The sequence below is a fragment of the Lepidochelys olivacea genome, assembly GCF_965140295.1.
Source record: "Lepidochelys olivacea isolate rLepOli2 genome assembly, chromosome: 4".
Lineage (NCBI taxonomy): Eukaryota > Metazoa > Chordata > Testudines > Cheloniidae > Lepidochelys > Lepidochelys olivacea.
The window spans coordinates 88,112,087-88,132,278 of NC_140414.1; the positions used below are offsets into that span (position 1 = coordinate 88,112,087).

General features: G+C 45.2%; 1 protein-coding gene across 2 annotated transcripts in view; it reads left to right on the forward strand.

Moving 5' to 3' along the window:
* Positions 1–972: 972 nt before the first annotated feature.
* CYP4V2 (cytochrome P450 family 4 subfamily V member 2) overlaps positions 973–20,192 on the forward strand; it is a 30,287-nt gene continuing 11,067 nt past the window's right edge. The window contains exons 1-3 of one of the 2 annotated variants that reach the window (XM_084627451.1): positions 973–1,294; positions 11,390–11,502; positions 15,723–15,808. In XM_084627451.1, coding sequence (XP_084483577.1) covers positions 1,084–1,294; positions 11,390–11,502; positions 15,723–15,808 — 410 coding nt within the window. In that variant the 5' untranslated portion in view covers positions 973–1,083. The remainder of the gene's footprint in view (positions 1,295–11,389; positions 11,503–15,722; positions 15,809–20,192) is intronic. The other variant, XM_084627452.1, reaches the window with a different exon arrangement.

Here is a 20,192-nt window from a genome sequence, read left to right on the forward strand (position 1 = left end):
TTTATGTTAACAAAGTCTTGACCGTTACTTTAGTTCAGGCCTTAGGCCTCATACCAGGCCTCTGATACAAGGGTTTATGTTTCAGGGCCTCATCTAACTACAGTCTACATTACTACAACAGCCACCGTAGTAATTTCTGCAGTGATTCACATCCAGCTACCCTCCTTGTGTCAGTGGTGCGCATCCTCACCAGGAGTGCTTCCACTGTCCTAAGAAGGGAGCCAGTGGACTTAGGCTCACAGGTTGGGCTGTGGGGCTGTTTCATTGCTGTGTAGACTTCCAGGCTCGGGCTGGAGGACCGAGCTCTGGGCCCTCTACCCCACAGGGTATCAACTCATGACTATACTTGGTTGTTGTAGTTTGTCCCTCTCCCACACTGACCCTGCCCTCATATGTAATATTGCCTGTGTCCTGAAGGTATTCTCAGTGTTGCCCATGAGGCTAGTAGTTGTGCCCTGGACCTTGCAGTAGCTGAGTGAAAGATGGTTTGACCCCTCTACCTATGAGCAGTGGTAGTTAGGGTCACTGACAACCACAGGGAGACCTCACTTGACCCTCCAAGTTCAGATCCCAGGCTGCACAGGCTCAGGGGTATCACGTTCAGAGTTGGGGCTCCTGGTCCTTGGCAGCTGAAAGCTGAAGTATTTACTCCTAGGGTCACACTTTGCCTTTTGCTGCAGGCATGTGGCCTAACAGAAGCTGAGGGAGTTGCATGGAGTCTGTGCCTTTGCTGAGTCTGTCTTCTCTGATGCTTCCCTCCTTCGTGGTCTTTCCCCTGCTGTGGGCTCGTGTCACCTCCTGCAGATCCCAGCTTACACAGTGAGAACAAGGCCAACCATAGATCACAGCCGCGTTTCCTTCCTCTGCTGCTCTGCTCGCTCATGCTCGCTCCCTGTCTAGAGATCCCTCCTTCCCTGCCACTTTGTTCCCCGTCCTCCCGCTCCAGCCCAGCCCCCGGGGCTCGAGCTCCGCCTCCGCCCCCTGGAGTCCCCTGGCGCAGCCGCTCAGCTCGGGCTCGAGGAGAGGGGAACTGTTCTCGGGACAACGGCTCAGTGCGCGCCCAGCGGCCGGGTCGGGGCAGCGATGGGGGCTCTGCAGCTGCCCCAGGAGGGGGACCGGCTGCTCTACTGGGGGGCTGGAGCCGCCACTCTGCTCTTCACGCTGCTGGCAGCCTTCACGTGCCGCCTGCTGCCGGGTTACCTGGGGAAGTGGAAGGCGCTGAAGCCGATTCCGGGGCTCAGCCCCTGTTACCCGCTGCTGGGAAATGCTCTGCTCTTCGAGCGCAAAGGGGAAGGTAACGGCCGCCCAGACACGTAGCGGGGGGTGCCTGCAAACCCCTCTTCCCTCCTGGAGCTGCTGCCTGCGGCACCCTCTCTCCCGGGTGACCGCAATGCCCTGGGGATCAGCCCCGGCAACAGGGCGTACAGCGGTGTAGACATTAGTAAAGTGCTCGGGAAGTGGCTGGCGATTTCCAGGGGCTGTAGAAATAGGAGCTGATTTGCAGCCGTGGAGCTGGACTGGTCCCATCACTAAGTGGTGGTGGTGTTGGTGTTGTAGAATAACAGAGTAGGAGCGAGCTGGTCTTAGGTTAAAGGATTTTTTCCAAGCTGCAGACAAAAACAAAACAGTTCATTACTCAGCATCCTGCTGCATTTCTAGATCCAGGCAAAACAGACAGGCCGTATTACCGAGACTCTACTTCTACCAACCAAGCCTCCCCCAGAAACCTCTGACACCTCTTTATGGTTCCTGGGGTATTCTCCCCCCCCCCCCGCTATTTGCAACGAGTTTATAAATGGATTATAATTTGTTTCATGAAAACAAGTTCTTAATTATGATGTCCTGTCCTTTTAATTATTTGAGCACTTCCCCTCCCCATTGCAAAGCCTCCTGTGTTAGTTTCTCTTTTGCAGCCGGAATAATAGCTAGCCGGCAGACAGCTGTGTTGCTTTCAGCTCCCCCTCTGTCTTGGTCCAAACGTAACATTAAACTTGGACGAATTGTTTGTTTTGATTTTTACCAGATATTTCCTAACTGATGTCAAATATTTTTAACTTTCAAGAGTTCAAAAGGACATTTTGAAGTTTACCTTTTTCAGAAGCTACCTTTCCACCCCTGTATGCTTTGAAATCCATTTCTTGTCTTTCAGTGAAACTTTAGAGATCATTGGTCAGCCTCTTTATGGCTAATACATTTAAAAACAACTGCCATGGTACATGCTTTCCCACTAGATTCTACCTAAAGGAGTCTTATGCTAAAGTGCTGGATAATTACATAATTAGATGAGCTTGTTATGTACATAGGAATTGTTGTTTCAGAACAAACTTTCAAAGTGTATGCAGTATTTATGCAAAACTGGAACAGTTCCACATTACAGTGTTATGAGTCCATTCATTATGCTCCTCTGATTTTCAAGACAAATCGGACATTACTAATTCTTTTTCTACTGTGAGACTTTTTTATACACCTATATTCATATGAGTCTTAAGATGCTGAAGTTACTGTGCCTTTCTCCCCAGTGAGACAGTAAAAATATCAATAAGCATGGATTTCTGTGCTTTTTGTACCTGTGCAACTATGGGCTTTTGTGCTGTATTATTGAGCCTTGATTTTTTTTTTAACAAAAGGGATCTTTCAGGTAAATTATACCTGAAGTGGAAAGAAGAAAAAGGATTATTTTTTTGCTTAACTTTGCTGCAGGGTGGGTGTGGTGGTTGTGCTGAAGAAGACAATACTATAAATGTAGGTTTAATGCTCCTGCTGGTGAAGTTTTTTCTTTTTGATGTCATTTGGGAAAACAATATGCCAGACCTGCAACTGGTGTAAATCCGGTGTCTTCAGTGGAGTGCTGCTGATTTACAACAACTGAACACCTAATACGGTGAATTTTATCTGGTGTCTGGATATCCCAAAAGGTAGCTGATCTGGTTTATTGTTAGCTTTTTGCTAAATGTACAGGCCCAATCCTGCCCTTCTCACACTTGTAGAATTTTCATTAAAATATAGATTGATATGGCCTTCCATCTACAAAATGCTTCTGTGGCAAAACAGAAGTATAATAGATGTACTATAGGTTATAAATTGTGAGCTGTATTTCACGTTGTGTTCTTCTATCTGTAAAATATGAAGTCCACATTTTATAACACTATATAACTCCTGGACTTAGTATCTTATGTAATTATTTTATGTGTAATTAAAGTACATCTGCCACAACTCTCTTACTAGAGAAACAACACAAAGTCCATTTGTAGCACATTATATATAACTGTTATGTAACCTCTTGGACCCTTCCCTACCTGCTGGAGCTAAGGCAAATGCAGCAGGGCACATTGGCTCCTCTCAGCACCTCCCACTCCATGGCCCCAACAGCTGCCGGCACAGGCCTTGTAGATGGGAGCTTTAAAGTTCCAAGCTGCCCCAGAGCTCTTTGCTGCAGCACAGCCACCATGAGAAACTACAATGGCCTGGGCCTTTTACACTTGGGCAGGGAACCCATCTAGAGGCACTGGGTCCCAGTTGGTGCACAAGTGCTCACAAAGAGCAGCTTCAATTAGCCACCAGGCCAGTATAGGTATTCTGAGGGTGGAGCTTTGAAGCACTAACACCTCAAGAGCCTCAAAGACCCAGGGGTCCCTTATCCTTTAATCAAACTCCTGGGAGGGACAGTTAAAACTATGAGCAGACATTTCGGCACAGAGCCCTGTGTTGGGGCCCCTCTGGCCATCCCAACAGACAGCTTTGTCTGTGTTGAGAGCTAGATGAAACTCTGCTTGGGGTAGGTTGTGGATGATGGACTTAGCATCCTCCTCCTCTGTTGCTATAGCAAGAGAGACTCTTCTCCACAGAACTGTTTCTAAGGGGTGATGGGGTGTTGTTGATGTCCCCACCTACACCTAAAGAGCCTTCTATTTGGGAGACTGAATACTCCCATGGACTCTTGCTTTAGGAGGTGAGACTGCACCCAAGTCTCTGTTCCAGTAGGTGGGAAGTGCAGCCCTCCTACAAACTTACACACACGGAACCCTTCTCCTAACGGTGGCAGCTCTTTCCCCTTCCAAAAGCCTAACCAGCACAATCTTTCTGTTGATTTAGAAAGGTCCTCAAAGAAACCATTTTGAAGCATTTTGGAGGAGAGGAGGGTAATCAGGAACAGTCAACATGGATTCACCAAGGGCAAGTCATGCCTGACCAACATGATTGCCTTCTATGATGAGATAACTGGCTCTGTGGATATGGAGAAAGCAGTGGACGTGACATATCTTGACTTTAGCAAAGCTTTTGATACGGTCTCCCACAGTATTTTTGCCAGCAAGTTAAAAAAGTATAGATTGGATGAATGGACTATAAGATGGATAGAAAGCTGGCTAGATTGTTGGGCTCAATGGGTAGTGATCAACAGCTCGATGTTTAGTTGGCAGCCGGTATCAAGCGGAGTGCTCCACGGATCGGTCCTGGGGCCGGTTTTGTTCAACATCTTTGTTAATGATCTGGATGATGGGATGGATTGCACCCTCAGCAAGTTCACCGATTACACAAAGATGGGGGGAGAGGTAGATATGCTGGAGGGTAGGGATAGGGTCCAGAGTGACCTAGACATATTGAAGGATTGGGCCAAAGGAAATCTGATGAGGTTCAACAAAGACAAGTACAGAGTCCTTCACTTAGAATGGAAGAATCCCATGCACTGCTATAGACTGGGGACCGACTAGCTAAGCAGCAGTTCTGCAGAAAAGGACTTGGGGATCACAGTGGATGAGAAGCTGGATATGAGTCAGCAGTGTGCCCTTGTTGCCAAGAAGGCTAATGGCATATTGGGCTGCATTAGTAGGAGCATTGCCAGCGGATCGAAGGAAGTGATTATTCCCTTCTGTTTGGCCCTGGTGAGGCCACCTGCTCCAGTTTTGGGCCTCCCACTATAGAAAGATGTGGACAAATTGGAGAGTCCAGCGGAGGGCAATGAAAATGATCAGCAGACTGGGGCACATGACGAGAGGCTGAGGGAACTGGGCTTTTTTAGTCTGCAGAAGAGAAGAGTGAGGGGGGATTTGATAGCAGCCTTCAACTACCTGAAGGGGGGTTCCAAAGAGGATGGAGCTCGGCTGTTCTCACTGGTGGCAGATGACAGAACAAGGGGCAATGGTCTCAAGTTGCAGTGGGGGAGGTCTAGGTTGGCTATTAGGAAACACTGTTTCACTAGGAGGGTGATGAAGCACTGGAATGAGTTCCCTAGGGAGATGGTGGAATCTCCATCGTTAGAGGTTTTTAAGGCCCGGCTTGACAAAGCCCTGCCAGGGATAATTTAGTTGGTGTTGGTCCTGCTTTGAGCAGGGGATTGGACTAGATGACCTCCTAAGGTCTCTTCCAACCGTAATCTTCTATGATTCTATGAAAGACCAGGAAATGCTGCATCAGATCATACTTGGGTCATGTTTGGAAAGTTATCTTCACAACCACGAGAAGCAGAAATCTTAGATTCTACGGAAACCAATAGCTCTCGCTTAGTGAAGATTCCAAGTCTTACTGTTTCAATTCCTTGCCCAGGGCCTGGAAACCAGTTATAGAGCAGACAGGGCTCAGATTTGAAAATGTTACAGTATTTTATTTCGAAAGCCAACGAGTGTCTTTAAAAGCAGAATTTTGTTTTGATCAGGGTAAGCATAAATAATGCTTCTGTAGGTATGTCTTGCCAGTACCAGGGAAATTTTCAAGGTTCTGGGTTGTTTAAATGTGTTTCTTTTGCATCATACATTCTGATGAAGATCTAGTTGGCTGAACTGCTCTTTTTACATGTCATTTCTGACTTTGTACTATGACATAAGTGGGTTAAAAGACATACACTAGGGCCACAATCCTGCCATTTGCTCTGGTGCAGGCGGCTGCCTGTGTGGAATTCCTTGCAAGTTCAGAGCCTAAGACAGCATTTGCTACATTTATATCTATCTCACACACAAATTTATTTTAAAAGAACATTATGAAGGTTTTCAAGTCAAGCACTCAAAAGTTAGGAAATGCCAGAATTAAGGTTGGCTATACAACCTTAAAAGAGCTCTGTTTGTGCATAAGGATTATGATCTAGTCTTTAATTACAGGATCACATACTATATTTTCCATAGGACCCCAGCGTCATTCTGCATGTAGGATGGACAGTGCTCAGTTAATGAGCAGCTATTCAATGTTTTGTTTTAACCCCATAGTTCAGTATGTTGCCATAGGCTGTATTTACTGCATGCTAGTCAAATTCTGATATGAAGATAGAATTATTAGTTTCCTCGAGGTCTCTTCTATGATACTGATCACAGTAGTATCCATCTGCTTCTCAAACATTAATTAATTAATTTTTTTGCATCACCACTGTGAGGTGAGGGGGTGTTATTATGGGGAAGTGAGGCACAGAGAGATTAAGGTAAAAAATATCCACTGATTTTAGGTGCTCAATCTGAGATGCTGAAGACCTGATTTTTTATAGTACTTAACAATGTATCACACTTTATATATTCAAGCACAGCTCCCGCTGCCTTCAGCTGCAATTATGAGCCCCCTGCACTTCTCCTGAACAGGCCACGTTTGGGCATCCAGAAAATGAGGAACACACAATTAATGACTACCTGTGGAAAATTTGGGTTAAGTGACCTGCTTAGCATCACCCTCTGTGGCAGAGGGTGGGATAGAAGCCAGTTCTCCAGGGCAGAATTCCACTGTCTAAACTACCAGATCCTCCTTTCTCTTCCTGCAACCCCTTGCCCTCATCTGCTATGCATAGGGCCCTACGAAATTCACAGCCATGAAAAAAGCTTTACCGTGAAGTCCCCCTCCCCTGTGTGAAATGTGGTCTTTTGTGTTCTTGTCGCCTATACTATACAGATTTCACATGGGGGAGGGGGAGCGGAGAGGGGAAGGGAAGAAACAGTGTTTCTCAAATTGGGGGTCCTGACCCAAAAGGGAGTTGCAGGGGGGTTGCAATGTTATTTTAGGTCGGGTTGTGGTATTGCCACCCTTACTTCTGTGCTGCCTTCAGAGTTGGGTGGCCAGAGAGCGACGGCTGTTGGCTGGGTGCCCAGCTCTGAAGGCAGCGCTCTGCCAGCAGCAGTGCAGAAGTAAGGTTAGCAATACCATACCATTGCCATCCTTACTTCTGCGCTGCTGCCTTCAGAGGTGGGTGGCTGGAGAGTGGCAGCTGCTGACTGAGGGCCCAGCTCTGCAGGTAGCTCTGCCTTCAGAGCTGGGCTCTCGGCCAGCAGCCGTCACTCTCACAGCCAGTGGTGCCGCCAGCAGCCGCACAGAAGTAAGGGTAGCAGTACTGCAACCCTCCGTACAATGATCTTGCAACCCTGCCCACAGCTCCTTTTTGGGTAGGGACCCCTACAATTACAACACCATGACATTTCACATTTAAATAACTGAAATCATGAAATGTATGATTTTAAACGTACTCTGATTGTGAAATTGACCAAAGTGGACCGTGAATTTGGTAGAGCCCAAACTATGCACCTTTTCTATAACATATGAGGCAGGGATCCTACAGACAGCAGATTCCTTCACTTACACGGCCCTGATTAATCCTCAGAGCAGTTCCATCCCATTCACTGAATCAGGCATGGGGCTCATGGAAAAAAATATGTGATCATGTAGATAAAGACTGTCTCATAATGTATATTCTTAAGGATGCACAGGGAACCTTAACTCTGGCATTTCCTAACTTTTAAGTGATTGACTTTTTAACCTTTAACAATGTTTTTAAACATAGTTTGTGTGTGTATAATTTTCAGAATTTTTAAAAAAGCAAGCTGAAAACACAGAAATTCCATCATGTAGTCCATCATTGGATTGACACCCACATGGTTCATCAGCAAGGTTGAGACCATTAAATCCACTGCACAGACCTCTGCCACTTAAACTAATGGAGTATCTGATAGCAATAGTACAGTGTCATCTCTTTGTGGGCCAGCACTAGAGAGGGATGAGACACAGATTTGCCAGTTAGTGTCACAGATATTTGTTGTCAACAGAGGAATGATGAGATTCAGGAATTTAGGCTTTTATTCCAGACTCTGGAGGCTTATGTTCTCCACAAACTCTTCTGCCTGTTTTCCCCAAGCTTTGATCCCTTTCTTCCCTGTTCCCTCCAACCTGTTCCTATCCCTGTTCTAGTCCTATATCTTCCTCACTTCTGGGTTCCTGTTCCAGCCTTGGCCTCCTTGCCTACCCAGTCACCTCTTATCAGGCTTTTTATCTTAGTCCCAGTCTTCTTACCCAGCCAGTCTTTGTCTTCCCCTCTGGTCTCACTGTCTGAATCCAAATATCCCAATGATTCCAAATCTCTCCCTGTCCCCACATCCAGTCGTTGTCTGTTTGCCCAGCAACTCTCCGTTTTCCCATCTGGCTCCTCATCTGATATGCCTTTTCTCTCCCTCTTGTACTGTCTGTCGGTCCCAGTCTCCCTCTCGGGATTCTTTATCCAGTCTCAGTATCTCTCTCTTCCCTCCCTAGCTCCTTGTCCCAGTCTCTTTGCCCAGCCAGTCTCACTTCCTTCCACTCTCCCCAGTTCCTTGTCAGATCTGTCTCTCCTCTCACCTGCTCCCATTTCCCCCTGGTTCCTTGTCCTCGTCTTGTGGCCAGACAGTCCCAGTTTCCCTCCCTCCACCCAGCCCTCCAGCTAACTGTATCCTAGTCCCCTATCTTCCCATTTCCCTCAATGATTCCTGTCTCCTTGCCCAATTAATCCCTGTCTCCCCACCCAACAAATCCCAACATGCCCTTCCTTCCCCAGCTCCCAGTCTCCTTGCCCAGTCAGCCCAGTATTCCCTGTCCAATCCCAGTCAGAGTTTCTCTCCCCCCTTGGTCCCAGTTTCATTAGCTCTCTTGTCCCAATCTACTCCTTTCCTTCCCCCCAGTCTGACTTTTTTCCTCGTCTGCAGTTTCCTTCTCCATGCTGCCTGGGTACCAGCAGGAGGGTCATAGAGAGCACAGAAGAGAGAGGCTCCCTGCTCTGAGTTGTGGTGCCCAGTTGCACCCTGGGCTGAAGCAGCCATTATGGGGAAAGTTCTTCTGAGCCTCGTAACCCTTGTCTGGAGAGGGCATGTGCAGTCCAGTCCCACGCAGGAGCTGTTGAGGGGATGGAGGCAGCTCAGTCACTCTGTGAGGATGGCACATGCATGGTCTGGTCACATGTGAGGGTGGGGAGGGGATGCAGCATAGCCAGTTGCTCTGCAGGGATGGCACATAAAATGTGTGGTCACACAAAGGAGCTGTGAGAGACTCAAGCATGCTCAGTGAAGAAGGAATCTTCAGAGATTTTTAGCTTTTAAAACCCAGCAAGTCTCTATTGAACAAGTACAAAATGTTTTTTTTCAAAGGCTAAAGATGGTCAAATTTGGGTGGATTTTTACTGGGGTGGCACAAGGTACATTCCTGACACACAGTCCATTCCCTTGCAAGTAGGTGTTAAGGCATTTAAAAGTAAAGGTCTCAATAATTTTTTAACATGAGCAAAACAATAACATATTTGTACTTAGCCTTGTTCAACTTGTTCAAAACAACTGAATGGTTTTGGATGAAATTTGGCTTGAGGTGGGCACCTGGCGTGGAAATTTGCAACCCAAACTGTTAAAGTTTGGCAAAATTATAAGCAACTAAAACTGAGGCCTTACAGTGGAAAGTGTCAGGCAATGTTTATAATAGGTGGTGACCCTCTGGTCTTTTGTGTATAAATCTCTTTCAAATGTGGGACTCTAGCATTATTGTGGAATGATTTATTAATCTGCACAATCTCATTTCCCCTTTTATCTCAGATGCTCGTGATGTCATTTTAGAGGGACTCAATTAATGTCTATAAAGTCAGTTAGTAGAGGTTCTCTTGTACTTAATAGATGATCCTTACCTCCCCCCCCCAAGATTTATATTCAGTCTTCCATGTTGTTCAGAAAAATTAATCAGTGTGAGGATGGGTTTGTGTTAATGCACTGGACTGGGACTCTGGAGAAATGTATTCAATTTCTAGCTTTGCCATAGACTTCCTTGGGCAAGACTTCCTTTGGCAAGTCATAGTCTTCTTTTGCAATGGACTTCCTTGAGCAAGTCACATAACCTGTTGTGTGTTGGATCCCCATCTGTAAAAAGGGGATAAAAATATTTCCTTTATACTCTTTCATTTGTCCTTTCTATTTAAGTTGCAAGATTCCTGTGTCTGTACAGTACTTAGAATCATAGAATCATAGAATATCAGGGTTGGAAGGGACCCCAGAAGGTCATCTAGTCCAACCCCCTGCACAAAGCAGGACCAATTCCCAGTTAAATCATCCCAGCCAGGGCTTTGTCAAGCCTGACCTTAAAAACCTCTAAGGAAGGAGATTCTACCACCTCCCTAGGTAACGCATTCCAGTGTTTCACCACCCTCTTAGTGAAAAAGTTTTTCCTAATATCCAATCTAAACCTCCCCCACTGCAACTTGAGACCATTACTCCTCGTTCTGTCATCTGCTACCATTGAGAACAGTCTAGAGCCATCCTCTTTGGAACCCCCTTTCAGGTAGTTGAAAGCAGCTATCAAATCCCCCCTCATTCTTCTCTTCTGCAGGCTAAACAATCCCAGCTCCCTCAGCCTCTCCTCATAACTCATGTGTTCCAGTCCCCTAATCATTTTTGTTGCCCTTCGCTGGACTCTCTCCAATTTATCCACATCCTTCTTGAAGTGTGGGGCCCAAAACTGGACACAGTACTCCAGATGAGGCCTCACCAATGTCGAATAGAGGGGAACGATCACGTCCCTCGATCTGCTCGCTATGCCCCTACTTATACATCCCAAAATGCCATTGGCCTTCTTGGCAACAAGGGCACACTGCTGACTCATATCCAGCTTCTCGTCCACTGTCACCCCTAGGTCCTTTTCCGCAGAACTGCTGCCTAGCCATTTGGTCCCTAGTCTGTAGCTGTGCATTGGGTTCTTCCGTCCTAAGTGCAGGACCCTGCACTTATCCTTATTGAACCTCATCAGATTCCTTTTGGCCCAATCTTCCAATTGGTCTAGGTCCTTCTGTATCCTATCCCTCCCCTCCAGCGTATCTACCACTCCTCCCAGTTTAGTATCATCCGCAAATTTGCTGAGAGTGCAATCCACACCATCCTCCAGATCATTTATGAAGATATTGAATAAAACCGGCCCCAGGACCGACCCTTGGGGCACTCCACTTGATACCGGCTGCCAACTAGACATGGAGCCACTTATAACAATCTCGACTGAGACCCCTCTGTGCTACTATGATCAAAATAATAAATAAGTGCAAAACTTGCTTTGTCACAGTAGCAAAACTAACACTACGGTGAACTCATGATCAATTACATGATTACAGAAGTTCTGGTTTTGGCCTATTCAAATTGATTTTTCCCCCCCACAGATTTCTTTAAACAAATAGTAGACAAATTTGAAGAATACAGGAATCTACCACTGCTAAAACTTTGGATAGGACCATTGCCTTTTGTGATTTTATATCATCCAGATGCTGTAGAGGTGAGTGTTTGTATCTCAGGTTTAATAGATTTGTTTGTACAAGTCATACAATTTATGACAGTTATTCCCTAATTTGAAATTTTGTGTTGTTTCATCTCCAGAGTTTATAGTAAACATTGAAAATGGCTGGTCATGAAGCACAGATGCCAGTCACCAAACTTCTTGTTAGTTCTACAGCTTAGGCTTCATGCTGGTCTCCTCGTCCTCCCTGCCTGCCCTCCCTCCCTACTTTTGTGCAGGTGCTTTATAGCTCTAGGCACTCAGGGGAGCATAGGGACTGCATGCCAGATGCTCCTCGCAGTGGTATGCTGCCTGAGCTAAAGGAGTGACACAAATCACTCCCTGTCAGTCCAGCTGAGACACAATACCCCTGGTGTTCTCACTGCAGGGGTGCGAGTACCATCCCTTTTATTATGGCAGTGTGCAAATAGTGCAGTCTAGACCTGAATGGTTTGTAGTTTGCTTGGAGATAAATGCAAAATTTCTTGTTCTGTGTCTTTACGTTGATTAACAATACTTCTGTGATTCTCAACTAAGTGAGAGGAAATGTTTATCCAGGTTTTGGACTGTGGAAAACCTTGAACTTCACTTTGCATGATCAACTTAAGAGGTTCTGAATGCAGATACTGTGTTAATGATCTACTGATTTAAAATGTCAGTATTGTGCTATTATTTTCGAGGCACAGTTGTGTTTTATAAGCAAGTGATATATGGGTGAGATACATTTTATTGGTTTCAGAGTAACAGCCGTGTTAGTCTGTATTCGCAAAAAGAAAAGGAGGACTTGTGGCACCTTAGAGACTAACCAATTTATTTGAGCATAAGCTTTCGTGAGCTACAGCTCACTTCATCGGATGCATACTGTGGAAAGTATAGAAGATCTTTTATACACACAAAGCATGAAAAAATGGGTGTTTACCACTACAAAAGGTTTTCTCTCCCCCCACCCCGCTCTCCTGCTGGTAATAGCTTATCTAAAGTGATCACTCTCCTTACAATGTATATGATAATCAAGTTGGGCCATTTCCAGCACAAATCCAGGTTCCCCCCCCACACACCCCCACTCTCCTGTTGGTAATAGCTTATCTAAAGTGATCACTCTCCTTACAATGTGTATGATAATCAAGGTGGGCCATTTCTAGCACAAAGCCAGGGTTTAACAGGAACGTCTGGGGGGGGGGTAGGAAAAAACAAGGGGAAATAGGTTACCTTGCATAATGACTTAGCCACTCCCAGTCTCTATTCAAGCCTAAGTTAATTGTATCCAGTTTGCAAATGAATTCCAATTCAACAGTCTCTTGCTGGAGTCTGGTTTTGGAGTTTTTTTGTTGTAATATCGCAACTGTCATGTCTGTAATCGCGTGACCAGAGAGATTGAAGTGTTCTCCGACTGGTTTATGAAAGTTATAATTCTTGACATCTGATTTGTGTCCATTTATTCTTTTACGTAGAGACTGTCCAGTTTGATCAATAGGTTCCTGGGTTAGTGGTTCTGTTGTGTGGTATATGGTTGCTGGTGAGTATTTGCTTCAAATTGGGGGGCTGTCTGTAGGCAAGGACTGGCCAGTCTCCCAAGATTTGTGAGAGTGATGGGTCATCCTTCAGGATAGGTTGTAGATCCTTAATAATGCATTGGAGGGGTTTTAGTTGGGGGCTGAAGGTGACGGCTAGTGGCATTCTGTTATTTTCTTTGTTAGGCCTGTCCTGTAGTAGGTGACTTCTGGGAACTCTTCTGGCTCTATCAATCTGTTTCTTCACTTCCGCAGGTGGGTATTGTAGTTGTAAGAATGCTTGATAGAGATCTTGTAGGTGTTTATCTCTGTCTGAGGGGTTGGAGCAAATACGGTTGTATCGCAGAGCTTGGCTGTAGACAATGGATCGTGTGGTGTGGTCAGGGTGAAAGCTGGAGGCGTGTAGGTAGGAATAGCGGTCAGTAGGTTTCCAGTATAGGGTGGTGTTTATGTGACCATCGTTTAGTAGCACTGTAGTGTCCAGGAAGTGGATCTCTTGTGTGGACTGGACCAGGCTGAGGTTGATGGTGGGATGGAAATTGTTGAAATCATGGTGGAATTCCGCAAGGGCTTCTTTTCCATGGGTCCAGATGATGAAGGTGTATCAATATAGCGCAAGTAGAGTAGGGGCGTTAGGGGACAAGAGCTGAGGAAGCGTTTTTCTAAGTCAGCCATAAAAATGTTGACATACTGTAGGGCCATGCGGGTACCCATAGCAGTGCCGCTGATTTGAAGGTATACATTGTCCCCAAATGTAAAGTAGTTATGGGTAAGGACAAAGTCACAAAGTTCAGCCACCAGGTTAGCCATGACATTATCGGGGATAGTGTTCTTGACGGCTTGTAGTCCATCTTTGTGTGGAATGTTGGTGTAGAGGGCTTCTACATCCATAGTGGCCAGGATGGTGTTATCAGGAAGATCACCTCAGGGCCTACGCTACCAGCACTCCCAGCTACCTTCGAGACACCACTGACTCCTGAGGAAACTACAATCCATCGGTGATCTTCCTGATAACACCACCGTTCCTCAGACGTTCTTGTTAAACCCTGGATTTGTGCTGGAAATGGCCCACCTTGATTATCATACACATTGTAAGGAGAGTGATCACTTTAGATAAGCTATTACCAGCAGGAGAGTGAGGTGGGGGGAGAGAAAACCTTTTGTAGTGGTAAACACCCATTTTTTCATGCTTTGTGTGTATAAAAGATCTTCTATACTTTCCGCAGTATGTATCCGATGAAGTGAGCTGCAGCTCACGAAAGCTTATGCTCAAATAAATTGGTTAGTCTCTAAGGTGCCACAAGTATTCCTTTTCTTTTTGTGAATACATTTTATTGTATTTATTAAATAAAGTGCATACAAAGAAATCTCTCAACAGGACTTGAGGACAGACAGTTTATCTGATGGAAATGATTTAACTTGCATCAATCAGATTAAAACTGAAAAAAGTGTTTTAATTAAAACCATAGGCATTATTTTATAAAGGAGAATGCATTATTTAGAGTAGCCTTAAGGCAGCTTTGTTGTTCAGGTATCTCTTCTGCCACTGATTATCAGGACACTTGTTTATGTATTTCAGTGTATAAAATCTGCCCACTACCATCAGCCTCTAGGTGTGTATATAATTCAATCTTTAAATATATGTCCAAGAAATTCAGGTTGACTCAGCGTCACCCCTAGGAGCCCCTTCTACCGTATGTCGTGGACTGGAGTAAATCTGCCTCTTTAGTTTGCTCGCCCATTCCTCCTGACCCCATGGAAATTTCTCTGGGGATATGTCAGTTCTATGGAGCTAAGAGGGGTAGTTAAATGAGCTGCTTGGAGAGCCCCTGGAAGCACAGCACCAGTTTATACCTGCAGAATTCCTATAAAAATCTACTAGCCCAACTAAAACTCCAGGAGACTGACAAAATGACTTATCTTACTGTTAATAAGAGTCTGTGTTTATGTCCACCGCCCTTTCTCAAGAAAACAACCCATTTTTTGCCTCTGAAAAGACTCTTCTTCATAAACATGTGGTTCTCGCTCTCAGCCCCGCTCCGGAGACTGACCTCCTTTGTCTTGGGAAGATGTTGCTGCCTTGGTGTAAACCATCCAACCAGAAATCAAGTTATTTTCACAAGACGAAGGGCTAGAAACCTAACTTTAAAAATGAAAGCTTAGATTCTGCACAAGATGGTGTTGTTCCCCAAAAAAGACTCCTAGTTGGGCAAAGTTTGTCGATATATTACATAAATAATTATATTCTGTGTCTCATGTTTAATATTACTGTTTGGAAGATGTACTTTTACCAGTCACATGAGAGAGACAGAACCTCTGTTGCAGTTCAGGTTGTCAGTCCAGATATCCAGCTTCTCTTTGGCCTGGGAGATATTGCAATATATTAAAAAGGAATGTCGCATTCAGACTATTGACTATTACAATCCAGTGGAACATTTTCCTGGTCTTACAGTCAAAGTGATGTATTTTTATTGTGATAAATATTTCCTTGTTAATGACCTCTCCTGTACCTCCAGGGTTTGTAAAGTTGACTGAGCCATATAAAGCAATCTCTGATTGTAAATGAGTGTGCAAGTATATAGGAGAGCAGTCATATCTTTGAATATATTTTGCAAGTGCCCTCCTCCTTAAAAATAGGATGAGTATACAGTGTTACCAACTTCTTCTTTTAAAGAGATATTTCCCCTCTGTCTTTTCTCCTGCTGGTAGGTTGTTCTGAACAGTTCAAAGCACATAGAAAAATCTTTTCTGTACAAATTTCTACATCCATGGCTTGGCACAGGACTTCTGACAAGGTATAGTAATATATAAATAGAGTCATGTACCTTTAAAGTTATGCAAAGTTTAATTCTAAGATATTATGTATATTTACTGCCTGAAGACTAGAATGTGTTATATTTTATTGGCTAATAGGCAGAAAAAAAGGCATAATTAGTGTCTGAATATTAGAATCTAAAGTACAGATGCCCAAAAGCAGCTTTAGGCCCACGTATCGCCTGCAGGGCCATAAAATGGGGTCCTCCTGCCACCATCTGGAGTCTAGAAAGGATCAATTCTTGAAAGGATCATGTGATGTGAGGAATGTGAATGGGACTTTAGAGCAAATGATGTAGCAAGACCTCACTTGGATGCACTGAGCTCGAGCTTTCATAATCGTTAGAAACAACTTTTAATTTTTCAGCAAAAGAATATCAGTCAATTATAATCCAGCAATATCAAATATTGTCCCCACACAAATGACACAAGTAGTCTTTTTGAGCTAGCCCTCAGCTGTCCTCAGACTCAGCTTCATGAACTTCAAGGCGAGCCATGTGCAAGGGCACCCACTCTAGGCTCCCAACTCCTCACCCATCACCTTTTCATGTCTCTCTCCCTCCTGATGGAGTTTTTCTAGGCTGCACGGTTCTCTGCCTATACTGTGATATTCCCAGCAAGCCAGACTGCCTGAACAGGCCAGTGTCTGTGTTTTGCTTTTTCTCCAAAGGCTATAGACAGTTAAATTGCACACAGCTATAAGTTACCACACAGATCTTTCTAAGCAAGCACACTTATTTTTAAGGTGAAAGGATTACAGGGAAAATATATAAAAAACAATAAAAGAATCTACACATGTGCTGAAAAGCTTACCAAAGATGACCCGCCCACCACTCCCTACTCCAGCAGGGACTTTGGTAGGAGTCAGTCCTTCCAACCGCACCAAAGGGTTTTTCTGTAGTTACAAGTTCATTCAGCTTTTGCTCAGAACAAGCACACCGATGCATAGGTTCATCTTTCCTTTACACAGCTTGGTCCTTTGATCTCGGGATTCTGGAATCAGCTGATGATTGTGCTGTCCTTAGGGTGCAGTTGCATAACCATAGGTGGGGTTGGGGTGGGTGTGAAATTTGCATTCACCTCCCCCTAGATTTTTCCCAGGAAATCCATTTTACTGGTATTATCCCAAAAATCCATTTTTGTCTGCTACTTTGTTCAATGTAGTCATTTGATCATCCAGGCCCACAACCATTCATTTAATGCAATGTACCCCAAACATATGTAAACTTAATTCCCAAGGATATTGCGGGAAGTTGCCATATCTGTCACACTTGGGTTAAAGTAAAGTATTTCAGTTCCCAGGAGACGAAACTGTGGTGTGCTATGGGCAGAGAACAAGAAAGACTAAGGTGCTATCAATACCCAATGGCCTTGCAATGGCAGGGAATTGATTAGGTAAACTACACACAGATGATCCTGGCTGATAATCCACACACCGTGCTACTGAGGATGGCAAAAAATGCCCAAGTACCCTTCCCATCTGACTTGCTGATTCTTTCCTGACCCCAAATTGGGTGATCAATTTGAGCCTGAGCCTGTGTGCAAGACACACCAGGCATTCTCTGAGAGAGAGGATTTTCTGTACCATTCAGAGCAGTGGTCCACCCTGCCTGGTGTCCTGTCTCCAGTAGTGGCCAATCCTTGATGTTTCAGAGAAAGGTGAACCCCGAGGTTAAAATAAGTCGGTACGGTATGGTACTGCGTACATAGCTAACCGTACCAGCAGGGGACAGCTTCCCCAGGCTGGCAATTTAAAAGGGCCCTGGGCTCTGGGCAGCGGCCAGATCCCCCGGTCCTTTAAATCTCTGCCAGAGCCCTGCTGCCGGAACCCTGGAGTAGCGGCCGTGAGCCCTAGGGCTCTGGTGGTGATTTAAAAGGGCGAGGGGCTCCGCTGTGGTAGCAGCGGCTGGGAACCTCAGGCCCTTTAAATCTCCACTGGAGCTCCGGGGCCCTTTAAATTGTGATTTAAAGGGCCTGGGGATTTAAAAGCCCCGCCCCTTCCAGTTGAGGCCCGGGCCCTGAGTACCAGTAAGTCCCTTTAGTTACTTTCACCCCGGGTGAACCCACACAAACCCCCACAAGAAATCTGGCCAATTGTGCATTGTGGAAAAAATTCCTCCCTGATGCTTACAGGTGACTGGCTGAAACCCTGAAGAATGAGATTTGATGATAATCATTGTCTTAATACAGAGCTGTAAGTGTAAATGAGTATGCTGAGGGCAATGCAGACACACCTACTTCTCCCTATGGCCCATGAAAAAAGGGACGAAGGGGGGAATTAATAAATTCACAGATTCTGAGCCCAAAGAGCCCACAATGACCATCCAGCCTGAAGGTGGATTAAAGCATATTTTTTAGAGAGCTATATAATCTCATTTTAAAGACTCTAGGTAACGATGAGCCTTCCACCTACGTTGGTAAATTGTTCCAAAGTCTAATTACCCCCACGGCTAGGAAATGGCAACTTATTTCAAGGTTGAATTTGTCTAACTTCCAGCTGTTGGATTGAGTTCTGCCTTTGTCAGAGGTGAAAGTAAGCCGGTACGATACGGCGTACCTGCAAGAGCTTTGCACAGCCAACTGTACCAGTAGGGGGCAGCTTCTCCAGGCCGGCAATTTAAAAGGGCCCTAGGCTCCGGGCAGCAGCCGGAGGCCCGAGCACTTTAAATTGCTGCCAGAGCCCCGCTGCCAGAGCCTTGGGGTAGCGGCAGCAGCTGGAAGACCTAGGGCTCCGGCAGCGATTTAAAGGACCTGGGGCTCTCCGCAACGGCAGGTACAAAATAACAGCAAGTTAATTTGATGAGACCTACCTTCTATGAAACCATGTTGACTGGCATTAATTATATTTGTAGCCTCTAATTCTTTTTTAATAAGAGTCCCAAATTAACTATTCCATCATTTTATTTGGGATCAGCATCAGGCTATCCAGTGTATAGTTCCTTGGGTCATCCCTGTTTCCCTTTCTAAATACTAGAACTACGTTGGCAATGCTCTCATCCTTTGGCATTTCCTCAGTTTTCTAAGATTTGTTAAAAATTAACATTAGTGATTGAGAGAGATCCTCAGCTAGTTCCTTTAAGGCTCTTGGGTGTAAGTTATCTGTGGATTTGGAAATGTTTAATTTAAGCAGATGCTGTGTGCCAGGGAAGACTAGGCTCACAGGCCCCCTGCTGGAGACCTCAGGGTCCTGCCACACCTCGTCCCAGCGAAGAGCAGAAGAGAAGTACTCCAAGCAGCCTAGGGGTGATTGCAAGGAAGGCAGCCAATCAGAGAGACTGCTGGAGCAGCCGATCAGGGGCCAGAAGGACAATATAAAAAGGAGCAAGAGGCTCAGAGCAGTCAGCTGCTGGGTGGAGCTGGAAGGGAGAGGACCAGGTTACTGGCTGTCTGAAAGAACAGCAGGACAACGGACAGCTCAGTTTGGGCAGTGACTGGGGGAGCTAAGAAGGAGCTCCTGGCTAGTTGCTGGGACTGAGTCTGGGGAGGGCTGCAGGGGCCCGTACCCATACCAGGGCCGAGACTACTTAGAGCCTGAGCTCGGGGAGGGATAGAGAGACAGGCCTCTGGTGGACTGTATATCCTGGAAAGGGTCTGTTCTGATTCACATATAGACAGTGTGGGTGACTCAGCCAGAGGGCTGAATTACTGAAAAACCACCTGAGGAACCACCAGCAGAGGCCACCAGAACTGAAAGACTGTAGACACATCCAACCAGAAGGGGTGCTCGTGAGAGGTGAGTGTCACTTCCTCACATTCTCCTTTGTTATAGATGTTGACCTTTCTGTTCCATCCACAATATTGTGTGTAATGGGTTCAGGCTGCTGCATGGTTCCAAACACAGAACAGAAATATCTGTTGAACATTTCTCCCTTTTCTGCATCAGTATTTACAATTAAATCATTTACATCTAGCAATGTTCTGCTACCTGACATAGGGTTGTTTTGCTCCTGATATGTTTAAAAAATACCTTATTATTGTCTCTAACCCATTTGGACATTGATATTTCATATATTTCTTTATCTTCGTATATCAGTTGCCTACATTTTTAACTTATATTCATTGCCATTTACTTCCCCTTCCTTCCATCCTTTAAATATTTTTGAGTGTGTTTTATTGCTACTTCTACTTGCCTCTCATGTATCACTTCTAATTTGTTGATCTCAAAGAGCCTTTAAAAGAAGGGTAAATATTATTCTCATTTTACATTTTGGGAAACTGAGGTACGGAAAGGTGAAGTGACTTTCCCAAGTTCATCTAGCAGAACAGCGGCACAAAACCCCAGGTCTTTTGACTCCTATTCTAGTACCTGATCGGTTGGACCACACTGCCCCTCAACAGGGCTACCGAGCAGCTTAGATGCAGAGC